The 17,500-nt window shown below is 43.0% G+C and overlaps 1 protein-coding gene across 1 annotated transcript in view; it reads left to right on the forward strand.

Moving 5' to 3' along the window:
• EXOC3 (exocyst complex component 3) overlaps positions 1-17,500 on the forward strand; it is a 569,566-nt gene that overhangs the window by 251,223 nt on the left and 300,843 nt on the right. Inside the window, exons 4-5 of the mRNA XM_073630729.1 lie at positions 2,743-3,424; positions 5,704-5,821. Of these exons, the coding sequence (XP_073486830.1) occupies positions 2,743-3,424; positions 5,704-5,821 (800 nt within the window). The remainder of the gene's footprint in view (positions 1-2,742; positions 3,425-5,703; positions 5,822-17,500) is intronic.

The following is a 17,500-nucleotide window of genomic DNA, read 5'->3' on the forward strand; positions in this document are numbered from 1 at the left end:
TGAGGAATGTGAAAAATATCACTGGAACCATAAGGTTAACTTATTGTTATGTCAAAATATTGATGTTGATGTAAATAATCTGCATTGTAGGAGGGCAGATCCAAACTCCAGAGGATATCCATAGTCTCCTTGGCTTGTAGTGTAATGTAACCAAAATGGAAGTTGAACAGCCACACTACTGCTAAGAGGTCCAGATACAACTTTATTCCAATAAAGTGAAAGACCCCAAGACACACTGGATACTTTTTAGATTGTCCCTCTGACTTTTTTTGGACTAAAGTTATATCTAGACCTCTTAATAGTGGTGTGGTGCTTCAATTTCCAGGTCAGGAAAGTGCTGACTGTGAGGGCACTCAATAGGAGGGAGGGGCCAGGAGCAGCAAAGAGGGACCCGAGAAGAGGAGGATCCAGGCTACTCTGTGCAAAACCAACTGCAAAGAGGGGGTAAGTATAACGTTTGTTATTTTATTCATTTATTTATTTTTTTTAAACAAGACTTTACAATCACTTTAAATGGTTTTAACCCTTTCCTACTCTAACAATGAAAAAATAAATTTGGCTATACATACATTTTGATACCATTTATTTACATTGTGATACGCATTGTTTGAAGAGTGTGAAGGCCATATGGTACTATTTCTATTTCTGCTTTAAAAAAGAGCTGTTAATCTCTTTATACATAATGCATTGATGTTCACATGTGGGAGCTTTTCCTCTTTGGTTGTATGGTGAAAACTAGACATGTGCAATTAGTTTCGGTCCGATAACGAATTCAGACAAATTTTTCTGAAACGGATTTCAACTTTTCAGAACTATTATCATTCGGATTGGTCGAAAAACGATCGATCGATTTGAATCCTGTGTGAACAAATAGCTGGTTGTTAAGCAGTGAGCCAGGAAGCCGGCTGCCCGTGTCCTTAACAACCAGGAGTCCTCATCTGTCAGAGGGCTTCCCCACTGACAAATGAATGTAAAGATAAAGAATGTCGGAATTTCCAGCTATAGAAAAATGTTAAAACTAAGATTTTAAAAAGCCAAAATTAAAAAAAATAAACAGTGTAGGGTCTCCCCCAACATCTATACCAGACCCTTACCTGAGCATGCAGCCCGGCAGGTCAGGAGGGCACCACCCCCTTCTGATGTCACATGATGTCATGTGAGGTCAGAAGGGGGCGGTTCCACCAGTTGACGTAGCCAGGTGGCCCCGTACCCTACCTATATAAGAACTGTCAAAGCGCAGAGCGGGCATATGGCAGGTAGCCTCCCAGAAGGCGGACCGTTTCTATTTTTTGCTGTTTTTTCTGGTCCAGCGGGCGTCGTGCTTTTCGATGGATATACATCGAGGGACACTTTTTTTTTATAAAGGACTTGTCAAAAACAGTTTCTTGTGGTTTTTACTTTTTGACACTTTTTTTGGTGAATGGGTTCGGGTGTATGATTCACATGGGGGGGGCGGTATCTGGGGGCCCCCTTGTTAAAGCTGGCTTCCAGATTCCGATAAGCCCCTCACCCGCAGACCTCGACAACCACAGCCCAGGGTTGTCGGGAAGAGGCCCTTGTTCCCATCAACATGGAGACAAGGTGCTTTGGGGTGGGGGACGCAGAGCACCCCCTGCCCCAAAGCACCCACACACCCCCCTACAATGTTGAGGGCATGTGGCCTGGTATGGTTCAGGAGGGGGGGAGCGCTCGCTCATTGCCCCCCCCCCCTTTCTTGACCTGCCAGGCTTCATGCTCAGATAAGTTTCATGCTTCGGGTCTGGTATGAAATTATTTCCAGGAAATGCCGGCATTCTTTATCTTTGCATTCATCTGTCAGTGGGGAAGCCCACTGACAGATGATGACTCATGGTTGTTAAGGACGCGGGCAACCGGCTTCCCGGGCCACTGCTTAACAACCATCACACAGAATTCAAATTGGTCGATCGTTTTCTGACCGATCAGAATTCTAATCGCTCTGGAAAGTTGGAATTCCTTAGAACATTAATACATGAAACTAAATGAAATTTTATAAAAAAGAAATGGAACTAAATGAATTCTATAACAAAATGAAATAAGTAACAATAACAAATGTATCCAAAACAAAACAAATTTTCCATTCTGCACATGTCTAGTGAAATCTAGGATCTAGTGAATTATTACATAAGCACGATGTGCACAACCCTCTGACAAGCCTTTAGTGTCCATTTAGTGTACATTTGCCATATTTAGCCTTTAAAAGCATGGACACGTTTAGAAATATAGAGGCTGTAGCAGATTCCACACCATGCATTAACAGTATGCAAAGGACTTCAGGACAGTGGCTTCATGTCCTCGATCGGTATAGAGAGTTATGCAAGTGGGGCTTTAAATAAATGGAAAGACATAACGCAAGACTATGGTTGCTGTATTTATATTCTTAATAAGTAGTGTGCTAACATGACCATTTTACTGGAACGTATATGTTGCATTTCAGATGGTCAAACATCCTTTGTTTTGTGCTATACAGTAGCTGTGTGACTTTGGCACAACCATAATGTTATACTGTCAGCCTCCATGTTCCTGAAGCATTCAAAAAACATAGTTTACACTGAAATACATAAATGATATAAGTCATGTTACTTTCACTTGAATAAAACACATCCTTCCAAATTAGCCATTCAAGGGACATGCACGCTTTGCCATTAGATATTTATCAAACTTTGTTTTTGATGTTCTATTGCTTTTTCTTTTAACAAATGTATATTGTCTTTTTGCTTATAGTCCCAGAAATTGTAAAAGAGACTCAAGATCTTATTGAACAAGGTGCACTGCTTCAAGCACATCGTAAATTAATGGACCTGGAGTGTTCTAGGGATGACCTCATGTATGAGCAATACCGTATGGATAGCAAAAATACCCATGACATGAATCTTATTCAAGCTTATTTTGGTGAAGTACAACATCTGTCTGATGAGTTGGCCAAACAGCTGTGGATGGTTATACAGAGATCTATAACCACTGTTCGCAAGGATCCTACCTTACTTGTGTCAGTAGTTCGCATTATAGAGAGGGAAGAGAAGATAGATCGACGCATGATGGATAGAAGGAAACAAACTGGATTTATTCCACCTGGAAGACCTAAGAAGTGGAAACAAAAAATGTTTGAAGTTCTTGATAAAACAATTGGAACACGAATTGAGGGTACGCAGGCAGAGACAAGAGAATCTGATAAAATGTGGTTGGTGCGGCATTTAGAAATCATCCGTCGTTATGTCTTGGATGATCTTATAATAGTCAAAAACTTGATGGTGCAGTGTTTTCCACCTTCATACAGCATATTTGGTAAAGTTTTGGAACTGTATCACTGTGCTTTATCTTCTCGGATCCAGGAGTTGGCTTCAGAAGAGCTTGAAGCCAATGAAATTGTCAGCATTCTTACTTGGGTTTTGAACACCTACCATAGGTAATACTAAATATTTCAGAAGCAAAGTACTTTACTTGGTTTATTTTTTATATATAGCGCTAACAATTTACACAGCGTTTTTAAATAGTGTACAGTGGGGACGGAAAGTATTCAGACCCCCTTAAATTTTTCACTCTTTGTTATATTGCAGCCATTTGCTAAAATCATTTAAGTTCATTTTTTTCCTCATTAATGTACACACAGCACCCCATATTGACAGAAAAACACAGAATTGTTGACATTTTTGCAGATTTATTAAAAAAGAAAAACTGAAATATCACATGGTCCTAGGTATTTAGACCCTTTGCTGTGACACTCATATATTTAACTCAGGTGCTGTCCATTTCTTCTGATCATCCTTGAGATGGTTCTACACCTTCGAGTCCAGCTGTGTTTGATTATACTGATTGGACTTGATTAGGAAAGCCACACACGTGTCTATATAAGACCTTACAGCTCACAGTGCATGTCAGAGCAAATGAGAATCATGAGGTCAAAGGAACTGCCCGAAGAGCTCAGAGACAGAATTGTGGCAAGGCACAGATCTGGCCAAGGTTACAAAAAAATTCTGCTGCACTTAAGGTTCCTAAGAGCACAGTGGCTTCCATAATCCTTAAATGGAAGACGTTTGGGAGGGCCAGAACCCTTCCTAGAGCTGACTGTCCGGCCAAACTGAGGTATCGGGGGAGAAGAGCCTTGGTGAGAGAGGTAAAGAAGAACCCAAAGATCACTGTGGCAGAGCTCCAGAGATGCAGTCGGGAGATGGGAGAAAGTTGTAGAAAGTCAACCATCACTGCAGCCCTCCACCAGTCGGGGCTTTATGACAGAGTGGCCCGACAGAAGCCTCTCCTCAGTTCAAGACACATGAAAGCCTGCATGGGGTTTGCTAAAAAAAAACACCTGAAGGACTCCTAGATTTTGAGAAATAAGGTTCTTTGGTCTGATGAGACCAAGATAGAACTTTTTGGCCTTAATTCTAAGCGGTATGTATGGAGAAAACCAGGCACTGTTCCATCACCTGTCCAATACAGTCCCAACAGTGAAGCATGGGGGTGTTGTGGGGGTGTTTTTCAGCTGCAGGGACAGGACGACTGGTTGCAATCGAGGGAAAGATGAATGCTGCAAAGTACAGAGATATCCTGGATGAAAACATTCTCCAGAGTGCTCAGGACCTCAGACTGGGCTGAAGGTTTACCTTCCAACAAGACAATGACCCTAAGCACACAGCTAAAATAAATGGCTTCACAACAACGCCGTGACTGTTCTTGAATCGCCCAGCCAGAGCCCGGACTTAAACCCAATTGAGCATCTCTGGAGAGACCTAAAAATGGCTGTCCGCCAACCTGACAGAACTGGAGAGGATCTGTAAGGAGGAATGGCAGAGGATCCCAAAATCCAGGTGTAAAAAACTTGTTGCATCTTTCCCAAAAAGACTTATGGCTGTATTGCATCAAAAGGGTGCTTCTACTAAATACTGAGCAAAGGGTCTGAATACTTAGGACCATGTGATATTTCAGTTTTTCTTTTTAAATAAATCTGCAAAAATGTCAACAATTCTGTGTTTTTCTGTCAATATGGGGTGCTGTGTGTACATTAATAAGGGGAAAAAATGAACTTAAATGATTTTAGCAAATGGCTGCAATATAACAAAGAGTGAAACATTTAAGGGGGTCTGAATACTTTCTGTCCCCACTGTACATTCTCATCAGTCCCTGACAGGAGCAAGTTACCTTCCAGCATGTTTTTTGGCGTGTGGAAGGGACCTTGTGTATCTAGAGTAAACCCATACAAGTACAGGGTGAATCCAATGCAGATAGCGTCCTAGCTGGGATTCAAACCAAGGACCCCATTGCTGCCAGGCACCCACTCTATTACTCATTTATGTCTTAATAGGCAAAATGGATTTATCTGTAGACATTGCAATCAAACGTTCACCCATATCCTTTATTGTGCACAGTTTCTCATGTACACCTCACCACATACTGCGGTAAATACATTTTTTTTTTTTTTTTAATATTCTGCCTATGCAATGGCAGCATCTCCTGCCCTAGCTATCTGGCTTTCCAGCACATCTCCTGGCCCCACCATATTACTGGAAATCAGCGCAGTTTAAAAGTGCAAAGAAAAGCAGGCTATCCATGCATTATATCTTGTATCTAACTCCTGACCTGCCACCCATCCATTCCAGAGAAGGATTAGCCCATGTTATTTATTTGTATTTATTTATTTTATTATTGTTTATTGATATTTTATAAAGTATAACCTATGCATTCTTCCAGTTCTGAAATGATGGGGAATATAGAATTAGTTCCTGAAGTAGATGTAAAGTTGCTAAAGCCACTTCTCACTGAGGAAATAGTGGACCAGCTTCTGCATAAGTACATGGCAACTCTCCAGGTAAGCAACATTTTTAATTGCTTTATATTAGAATTTGGGCTGTAACTAACGATTATTTTCATAATCGATTAGTTGGCTGATTTATTGTTTCCATTAATCAATTAATCGGAAAATAACCTTAAAAAAAGTGTGGTGTATAATTTTGTTAATATGTAAAGTTTAAAATGAAAGGCAATTTATTCTTAAATATCTATATGCAGTGGTAAATGTAAATAACCAACTATATGGTTCAGGAGCAAAATCTCAAATCCACTCTGAGAATTACAGACAGAAGAGATATACTGTATATACTATTAGAGGTTGAATCTGGTAAATATCATCAGACTCAGATCAAATTATTTTATATAACCACTTCAGCCCCGGACCATTTGGCTGGCCAAAGACCAGAGCACTTTTTGCGATTCGGCACTGCGTCGCTTTAACTGACAATTCAGCGGTCGTGCGACGTGGCTCCCAAACAAAATTGATGTCCTTTTTTTCCCCCCATAAATAGAGCGCTTTCTTTTGGTGGTATTTGATCACCTCTGCGTTTTTTATTTTTTGTGCTATAAACAAAAAAAGAGCGACATTTTTGAAAAAAAGCTATTTCTTTCTCGAACATCACGGGACACAGAGCCTCATAACTGATGGGTTATATAGGGTATCACTGGTGATTGGACACTGGCACACCCTATCAGAAAGTTCAACAGCCTATATAATCCCTCCCCTTGCAGGGATACCTCAGTTTTTACGCCAGTGTCTTAGGTGATGGACGTGTAAAGATGTCCTGTGCTGAGCTCCAAAGGGAATATCCCATATCCTATACTGGGGCAAGCCAGGCGAACCGGATCCATTCAAAGTGTCCTTTCTAGGCCGAATTGGATGGTACCCGGGCCTCGTGTCCGAAGAAACGAGGTTTTACCTGTAACGCTTCTCTTTTTAGAGAGCTGGACCCCGCATATTAGAAAATGGTTTTCTAGCCTAATTTCTAGCCGGGTGCTTTACAGGTCCAGAACTACAGGATCCCCCTATTCGTAGGGGGCCACAGTCTCTGACGGTTTTCTAAACGGAGCCCACCGTGAGAGGTGAAGATTGGGTCTGTGTAAACTGAACCCTGCGGCTGGATAAGGTAAGAGGAGATTCCACAGAATTTTTTTCTAGTAAGTTTTCTCCTTTAAGGTAAATGCATGCTATGCCTATTGTGACCACCGGGGGCTGCCAAGAGCACAAACCTTGTCATGCTGATGTCGGTCTCAGTGTTCAGGCTTCACAGCGTTTCCGGCCGGCTCAAGGTAGGATGGATGGGGGGATTTCTCATGTTTGATGTTCCCCCCAGGCTAGGGGGAGGCCACAGGGGTCTAGACAGCGGTTATACCGCTCGGGCACCGCCGCCCCTGCCGCCATTGCCGTTTTCAGGCAGGCCCTTCACTACCAGCCGCTCTCCCTCCTCACCCTCTCCCAGCCTTCCTCCATAGTGTTTCTGGAGGGTCGGCCAGCGCGGGAAGCGCTCGTTTTTTCTAAATTTGAGCGGGGGGCCGTGGGGGGGGGGGGCGGGACGTCAGCACAGGTGCTTAGACTCCCACTCAGGCCAGCTGCAGGCTATTAAAGCACTCTGTACAGGTGCACACAGCCTTCAGAGGGACACAGAGCTGACAGGTCGCATGTAAGGTGGGACACAGGCATCCTCCTAGGCAGCATTTACTAAGTAACACCAGACTGAGCATTGGGTAGGAGGGCTTTTAGCCGGACTACATTGCTCAGCAGTCAGTGTTCATTTTGTGATACCACCACCTTGTTGCTTTGCACTATGGGTAGAAGAGGTTCAAACACCCCCAGAACCAGAGACACTAGGGGATCTTGTTCAGGTTCTGAGGACCCCCTGTCAGCAGAATCCTCCCCCCCTGAGGGGCCAGGGACGGCTAGCCAGGGAGAGCCATTGGGGTCAGGGGCTATACCTGCCTCCGGCACGTCAGCCCCTCTATATATATCACAAGAGGTTTTTTCCTCATCTATTAATGGTTTAGAGGAAAGATTAATGGCCGTGATTACGTCTTCACTTGGTGGAAGTAAACACACTAGGCCTTCCTCTGTTTCCCAAGACCCTCAGGAAGAGGAGCTCAGGGATAAAGGAGACAAATCCCTTTCAGAGGATCAGGATGGAACGGATGATTCTTCTTCGGAGGAATCAGGTGCAGAAGGACCCTCTGCGACTTCCCAAGAGGAGAAGGTCTTAGTGCAGATCCTTACTGGATTGGTCCGCTCCACATTTAAGTTGCCCGTACCTGAAACTGTTAAAGAATCCTCTTCTGCTTTGGGGTCACTGAAACCTTCTCAAGCAGCACAGGCTTTTCCTGTTCATAATTTACTTGAAAAGCTCATTTATTCTGAGTGGGATCACCCAGACAAACGTTTTTTTCCGCCGAGAAAGTTTTCAACACTTTATCCGATGGAAGAAAAGTTTCTTAAAATGTGGGGAATACCGGCCATTGATGCCGCCATTTCCTCCATAAATAATAGTCTGACTTGTCCTGTAGACAATGCTCAGATGCTCAGGGATCCTGTAAACAAGAAGATGGAATCCCTATTGAAGGATGTTTTTTCCTTGGCAGGTTCAGTGGCTCAACCTGCAGTTGCAGCGATTGGAGTCTGTCAATACCTAAGAGACCATGTTAAGCAGGTTATCAAGGTATTACCTGAACAGCAGGCCCAGGGGTTTGCTAACCTTCCTGCGGCCTTATGTTACGTTGTTGACGCCATCAGAGATTCTATTGTGCAAACCTCTCGTCTTTCTCTGGGGTTGGTGCATATACGTAGAATCCTATGGTTGAAAAATTGGTCAGCCGAAGCACCATGTAAGAAGCTCCTGGCGGGGTTTCCATTTCATGGTGAAAGGTTGTTTGGAGAGGACTTGGATAGCTATATCAAGAGAATCTCTTGTGGGAAAAGCACTCTCTTACCTGGTAGCCTCCCTGGCAGTTTTCCCGAGTGTGGCTCGGGGTTAAAATTCAGGACCATTAGCGGTAACCCCGAGCCACACTCGGGATTACATCGCAGGATCCTGGTGTGGCTTTACTTACCTTGTCCCTGAGATCCTGCGATGTCCCCCGCCGTGTCTGCGGGCTCCGACCTCCTCCGAAGCCTCTCCGTGCCAGGCTCCGTTCCCTGCGAGCGGCGCAACGCACGGGGCGGAGCCTGGCGGCAAATTCAAAAAAGTGTAAAATCATAACACATACAGTACTGTAATCTTACAGATTACAGTACTGTATGAAATTATTTCACATCCCTTTTGTCCCCAGTGCTTTGTCCTATGCCCTGCATGCAGTTTTATGTTATATATACTGTTCTTTCTGCCTGGAAACTGGAGATTGTCCATAGCAACCAAAAAGTGTCCCTTTACATCAAAAGTGGCTTTAGACCAGCTAGAAAACAGCGATAGTAAATTAGAACACTTGCAGACTTGAGCGATAGTGAATCGTGGGGAAATTTATTTTATTATTATTATTATTTTTTTTTTAATTATTTATTTTTATTTATTATATTATAATTTATGTTTTTGTGTTTCAAACTTTATCATACCCGGGATATCTACTAGACTCTTGTTTGGACAGATTTAAGTGTGTTATTGTTAAGAATTACAGACCTACAATATAAAACGCCAAATTTCCATGCAAAATAATTGTACCGCTTTCAGCACCTAAAATCCGAAATAATCATACCGCCAGGGAGGTTAAGAAGAAGAGTAAGTGTCCCTCTGTCAAATGGACTCTCTCCCCAGCGCCTGGGGCTTCAGCCTCCAGGCAGTCTCGACGGCCTCCTCCGTCTGGGCCCAGGGACAAGAGTCATCCCCAGGGACAGAAGAAGTCCTGGGGGAAGAAGCCTACTAGGCAAAACACTAAGACCTCTGCATGAGGGGGCGCCCCCGCTCGCATGGAGGGAAGACTGCGGCAGTTCTCAGGGCTCTGGCAGGAGGATTTCCAGGACAGATGGGTAATCTCCACGGTAACCTTTGGGTACAAGCTGGAGTTTCAGGAATTTCCCTCTCCTCGGTTCCTCAGATCAGGTGTTCCCAGAGACCCAGAAAAAGAAGCAGTCGCTCCTTCTAGTGTTAGAGTTTTTGTTACAGGAGGTCATTATGATGGTTCCCTCAAAGGACCAGGGATTGGGCTTCTATTCCAACCTTTTTATGGTCCAAAAACCAAATGTGGATGTCAGACCCATTCTGGATTTAAGGGATCTGAATCGATTCTTAAGGATTCAATCCTTCCGCATGGAATCAATTCGGACAGCAGTCTCCACCCTGCAGGGAGGAGAATTTTTGGCATCGATAGGAATCAGAGATGCATATCTGCATGTGCCCATTTTTCCTGCTCATCAGAAGTTTCTACGCTTTGAGATAGGAGGGCGCCATTTCCAGTTTGTGGCTCTGCCCTTTGGGAAAGCCACTGCACCTCAAGTGTTCACAAGGATCTTGGCTCCTCCTCTGGCCAGATTAAGGGCTCTGGGTATAGCTGTCATAGCATACCTAGATGACCTGCTCTTGATAGACCGGTCGGTAGCCTCTTTGAACGGAAACTTGAGGACTACAGTCAGGTATCCAGTAAAAAGACTGGAGTATTTAGGTCTGATCATAGATACAAGCCAGGAGAAAATATTTCTACCCCAGGCAAAGATCGCTGCTTTAAGAGAGCTGATTCTGGCAGTCAGGACCAAGAAGGGTCCTTCTGTCCGCCTTTGTATGAGACTACTAGGGAAGATGGTGTCTTCATTCGAAGCGGGTTCCCTATTCTCAGTTCCATTCAAGAATGCTGCAACACAGTATTCTGTCGGCCTGGAACAAGAAGGTTCAGGCGTTAGACTTTCCGATGCACCTGTCGCATGCGGTCAATTGGTGGCTCATACCCGAGAACCTGCAGAAGAGGAAATCCTTTCTACCGGTTACCTGGACGGTGATAACAACAGATGCCAGTCTGTCAGGTTGGGGAGCAGTTCTGGAACTGTCTGCGATTCAGGGGCTATGGTCCAAGACCGAGAGGACCTTACCCATCAACATTCTGGAGATCCGGGCGGTATACCTGGCCCTAAGAGCCTGGACTATCAGGCTACAGGGTTGCCCGGTCAGGATCCAGTCCGACAATGCCACAGCAGTGGCTTATGTCAATCATCAGGGAGGCACCCGGAGCCGAGCTGCTCGAAAGGAGGTGAACCAGATCTTAGTCTGGGCAGAGATGCATGTGCCATGCATATCGACAGTTTTTATTCCAGGGATAGAGAACTGGCAGGCGGACTATCTAAGTCACCAGCAGTTACTCCCAGGGGAATGGTCTCTACACCCCGACGTCTTTTGGGCCATATGCCAAAGATGGGGGGTCTCAGATGTAGATCTCTTTGCATCCCGATTCAACAAAAAGTTAGACAGATTTGTGGCAAGGATGAGGGATCCTCTTGCATGCGGGACGGATGCGTTGGTGATTCCGTGGCATCGGTTCTCACTGATTTACGCATTCCCGCCTATTCTGCTACTGCCACGACTCCTTCGCAGGATCAGGCAGGAAAGGAAGTCAGTACTTCTGGTGGCCCCCGCTTGGCCCAGAAGGACTTGGTATGCAGAAGTAGTAAGGATGACGGTGGGTTCCCCGTGGACCCTACTGGTACATCCAGACCTGTTATCTCAAGGTCCAGTGTTCCATCCTGCCTTACAAATGCTAAATTTGACGGTTTGGCTATTGGGACCCACGTTCTGAAGAGTTGTGGACTTTCAGGTCCTGTCATATCTACCTTGATTAATGCAAGGAAGCCAGCTTCCAGGATGATTTATCATAGAGTCTGGAAAGCTTATGTATCCTGGTATGAATCCAGAGGTTGGCATCCCAGGAAATATCATAAATAGTGACATACCATAATCAGCAAATAAGACTATAATAACACACTAAAAACAGCGCTAATGTTGAGCTATAACGGATATATGTGGCCAACTTCACAAACAAAAGTCCTTTGAGAGAGATGGGCAGTAGACACAGTGGTTCAGAAAGTGTTCATAGGTGATCAGAGTATAGAAATTCAGTGTGCACCTTCCACCGATCCATCCACTTCCACCCTGTGAGAACACACTCCCCTCAGGGGGTTAAACTCACCATAAGCTTCCAAGGAAAGAGAAACCCAAGCCACAGGCCACTGTCAACACCCCTCCGGAGGAATCCCAGACGATCAGGACTCAAAAATCACCAAACAACAAAAGAAAAGCGCACATAGCGTAATCATGTTTATTAATTAAAAGCCCATCACATCACACAAAGACCCCCCTTCAATAATTATACATACATTAATATTGCAATCAAAAGAGCACATCAAAAGGAAGTATTAAACCCAGCACTTCACCGTGGTAAACATCAACCGGTTCAGCTTCCCAAGGAGCGATCTCTTACTTCCTGGTTGCGAGTCAGGCTGTGGTGGAGCGCAAGCGTCACTTCCGGCGTCGTGTAGGCCACGCCCTGACGCGTTTCGTCATATCCTGACTTCAACAGAGGGCGTGCCTACACGACTAACGGACAGGTCTATATTGCCCAGCCCCATCCTCCCTAGCCAATCAGAGAAGCATTCGGCGTGACGACAGGTGCGAGTCATCGGCCGAAATACATACTGACGGCTTCTTTACGGGAGGGGGAGAGAGACAATCAACCACTCTCCACATTAGCTCGCATATGTGAGAATATACACCCCCAGGCTAAAACAAGCCAGCCAGTAAATGTATAAACTGACACTACGCATTATGCTTTTATAGTGGGAGCTAACAATATATCATCATGTGCAAATTAACACACATATTGAATCTATCATAATAAGTTCGCCGATATGCATATACATACTGCAGCGATCGCTAAAAGATGATCGCTACATGACAACACAGCATATCAGGCGATCGCTAAAGGCTGATCACTGCATGGTAACACAGCATATCAGGCGCATATACAAATATAGTAAGCCTCTGATTCCATATAATTCAATCGTTAGTACATCACAGTAAGAACAATGAATATTCAACTAAAAACAAATAATAAATTAATTCACATTACAGTAAGAACAATGAATATTCAACTAAAAACAAATAATAAATTAATTCACATTACATCTCTGAATACAGTCAATTATAAAGAGGCAAATAGTGGGCAGTTGATTTCTAAAAAAGGACCCCATTCAGGTAGATTAAAACCAATATTCGCTTAAAACGACATGCATTGAACAATATCCTTAAAATTTATATTCAAAATTAAATAAAAAAAAAAAAATATATATATATATATTTTTTACATATGTCACACAATACACTTATATAGTGGCCAAGGTGAAGAAACTAACCCGATATGGGGTAAACATATATATAAGCCATGGGGCATACACTCACATGAAATCCAATAAAATAAAAAAAAATTTTATATATATATAAAAAAATATATATAAAAAAAGCGCAAACATCAACTGTATACGGCATATAGTATATAAGCAGATTAGGCATTAAAAAGAAAACGATCACCACTACTCCATAACAATTAATTAAAAATCGCTTATGAAGCAGTTAATGTCTAACTCCTCTTGGCGATAATGTATCCGCCAAAAAGATCCACTGGGTCTCTCTCCTAGACAGGTCACGGACCAAATTGGAACCCCTCCATTTCGGTTTTAAATGGTCAATGCCCCAAAACCTGAGGCCAGAGGGATCTTGGTTATGCTTTAATTTGAAATGGAGCGAAACATTGTGGTCTTTAAAACCTATTTTTATGTTTGTTATATGCTCTGCAATCCTGATTCTTAAAAGTCTCTTAGTGCGACCTATATAAATAAGCCCACACGGACATTGGAGAGCATAGACAACATAGGAGGTGTTGCACGTAATGAACTCTTTGATGGCAAATTCTTTATTGTTAGAGGTGGATGTAAAACTCTCCAACGCTCTTACTGGTCTCTCCACGTCCTTACAAGCACGACACCTCCTACAGCTATAAAAACCATTCTTATTCCAGAAAGTAGGGGGCCTAGCTGGAGGATCCAACACCTTCCGCACTATTTTGTCTGAAAAGCTCTGGGCCCTTCTGTAGATAAACTGAGGCCTACAGGGTAAAACTGATTGTAACACTTTGTCCATGCGCAACACATGCCAATGGGCGGCAAAGATACCTTCCACTTCTTTATACTGAGAGTGGAAGCTTGAAATGAAGCTCCATTCATGACTGTCCCTATTTGGGACCAATGGACCCTCTTCTAGAAAGGTTTCCCTAGGTTGCATAGCTAATTCCTGAATAATAGAATCTAGCGCTTCCTCATAATATCCCTTTTCCATAAATTTTTTCTTTATAATCTGAGCCTGTACCAAGAAATCACCTTCTTCTGAACAATTCCTTTTCACCCTAGTGAGCTGTTCCTTCGGAATATTTTTTAACCACATAGGGTGATGGCCACTATCAATGGGCAAGTAACTATTAGAGTCTGTGGGTTTGAAGTAGACCTTGGTTCCCAACTTATCACCTTGTTTTAAAATGCTCACATCCAGCAAATGTATCTCATTTTGACTATATTCACTGGTCAATTTAATATTATTAGCATTAGAATTGAGTTAATCTAAAAATTTATGTAAACTGTCGCTAGACCCTTCCCAAATAAAAAACAAATCATCTATGTATCATTTGTAAAGCAGGAGCTGGGTGTGGGGTACCGAAAAAATCGTTTTGTCCTCCCACTCTCCCATAAACAAATTTGCTATGCTCGGGGCAAATTTGGCCCCCATAGCAACGCCCCTGCATTGGGGGAAGAAACGGCCATCAAACCAAAAGAAATTATGGCTTAGACAGAAGTCAAGGGCATTTCTAATGAAGATTTTTTGATTCTGTGGCAGATCATCGCGTTGGCACAGAGCCCAATTCAGAGCCAAAAGTGCATCGTCGTGCTGGATGATTGAATATAAAGACGCCACATCTGCCGTTACTAAATACAGCTCATGCTTTCCTGATAAGTCAACCTGCTGTAAAATCTGTAGGAGACTCTTAGTGTCCCTAAGATACGCCTTGGTCCGTGTAACACTATCCTGGAGGAAGTGATCCAGGTATTGGCCCATTCGAGATGTAATAGAACCAATCCCGTTCACTATAAGCCTCCCGTGTGGATTATTCAGATCTTTATGTATCTTAGGTAACGTATAAATTGTGGGAATTCTACTATTACTCGGCACAAGATACTTTCTTTCTCTATTGGACAACACCCCTGTCGAGTACCCCATCTCAACCAATTTCCTAAGATCTTTTTCATATTGTGCAGTCGGGTCCTTAATTAGTTCTACATACGTATTACTGTCATCTAACATTGTGGTAAGTTGATTGTGATAAAATTCCTTATTTAAAATCACTACCCCATCCCCTTTATCGGCGGCCTTATCACTATTTCTTTCCTCTTTTCAAGCATAGTGATCCCATCTAATATATGCTGGGGATTTACTTTCTTTCTAGGCACTAAAAGCTCCAAATCCCGTGTCACTAATCCTTTAAACACTTCAATATGCTGGTTTGCGCTATTCAGAGGATTGAAGAGGGATTTATTTCTTAATCCACTATCCATTGGTCCTGAGGTCCTAATGTTCACTGATTGGGAATTTTTATTTAAAAAATATTTCTTAATATTTACTTTTCTCATGTATTTATGTATGTCAATAAAAACATCAAATTTATTGATCGGCCTTTTCAGGCCACACTTCAACCCTAAATGCAAAATATTGGTCTCTTTGTGGGATAGAACCGCATTACTTAAATTAAAAATGCCTCCTAGTCCTGCTCCCGCCTTCTTTTTTTGGACCTTTCCTCCTGCCCTACAGCCCCTTGTTCTTCTCTCCATTGGTTGGAGTGTTGGGCATAATTCCACTCCTGTTGCGGCTGTTCCCTCCACTGTAGTTCGCGGTAATCCTGTCCCAGCTGCGAGCGTCCCGGAGGTCTCCCTCTCTGCTGAGGGTGCCCTCGACCCCGCTTCTGCCAGCCTCTCCCTAAAAAAGGATGGGGTGATTGAAACCTGGCTCTGTCCCCATTTTCCCTCAAGGGATCAAATCTATTCTAAATAGGGACTTGATATTGATTATTGGGAGGCGTGTGATGGTAGGAATTAGAAACATTCCTCCCCTCATTACTTCTCCCATAGCCCTTATTCCTTCTGCCAGGAGTGGAGTGATTATTTGGGGGGCGGTTTAAACCATTATCCCTCCTATTACCTCCCACATTACCGCGAACTACAGTGGAGGGAACAGCCGCAACAGGAGTGGAATTATGCCCAACACTCCAACCAATGGAGAGAAGAACAAGGGGCTGTAGGGCAGGACGAAGGGTCCAAAAAAAGAAGGCGGGAGCAGGACTAGGAGGCATTTTTAATTTAAGTAATGCGGTTCTATCCCATAAAGAGACCAATATTTTGCATTTAGGGTTGAAGCGTGGCCTGTAAAGGCCGATAAATAATAAATTTGATGTTTTTATTGACATACATAAATACATGAGAAAAGTAAATATTAAGAAATATTTTTTAAATAAAAATTCCCAATCAGTGAACATTAGGACCTCAGGACCAATGGATAGTGGATTAAGAAATAAATCCCTTTTCAATCCTCTGAATAGCGCAAACCAGCATATTGAAGTGTTTAAAGGATTAGTGACACGGGATTTGGAGCTTTTAGTGCCTAGAAAGAAAGTAAATCCCCAGCATATATTAGATGGGATCACTATGCTTGAAAAGAGGAAAGAAATAGTGATAAGGCCCGCCGATAAAGGGGGTGGGGTAGTGATTTTAAATAAGGAATTTTATCACAATCAACTTACCACAATGTTAGATGACAGTAATACGTATGTAGAACTAATTAAGGACCCGACTGCACAATATGAAAAAGATCTTAGGAAATTGTTTGAGATGGGGTACTCGACAGGGGTGTTGTCCAATAGAGAAAGAAAGTATCTTGTGCCGAGTAATAGTAGAATTCCCACAATTTATACGTTACCTAAGATACATAAAGATCTGAATAATCCACCCGGGAGGCCTATAGTGAACGGGATTGGTTCTATTACATCTCGAATGGGCCAATACCTGGATCACTTCCTCCAGGATAGTGTTACACAGACCAAGGCGTATCTTAGGGACACTAAGAGTCTCCTACAGATTTTACAGCAGGTGGACTTATCAGGAAAGCATGAGCTGTATTTAGTAACGGCAGATGTGGTGTCTTTATATTCAATCATTCAGCACGACGATGCACTTTTGGCTCTGAATTGGGCTCTGTGTCAACGCGATGATCTGCCACAAAATCAAAAAATCTTCATTAGAAATGCCCTTGACTTCTGCCTAAGCCATAATTTCTTTTGGTTTGATGGCCGTTTCTTCTCCCAATGCAGGGGCGTTGCTATGGGGGCCAAATTTGCCCCGAGCATAGCAAATTTGTTTATGGGGGAGTGGGAGGACAAAACGATTTTTTCGGTACCCCGCACCCAGCTCCTGCTTTACAAACGATACATAGATGATTTGTTTTTTATTTGGGAAGGGTCTAGCGACAGTTTACATAAATTTTTAGATGAACTCAATTCTAATGCTAATAATATTAAATTGACCAGTGAATATAGTCAAAATGAGATACATTTCCTGGATGTGAGCATTTTTAGACAAGGTGATAAGTTGGGAACCAAGGTCTAC

This window comes from Aquarana catesbeiana, linkage group LG05 (assembly GCF_042186555.1).
Source record: "Aquarana catesbeiana isolate 2022-GZ linkage group LG05, ASM4218655v1, whole genome shotgun sequence".
NCBI lineage: Eukaryota > Metazoa > Chordata > Amphibia > Anura > Ranidae > Aquarana > Aquarana catesbeiana.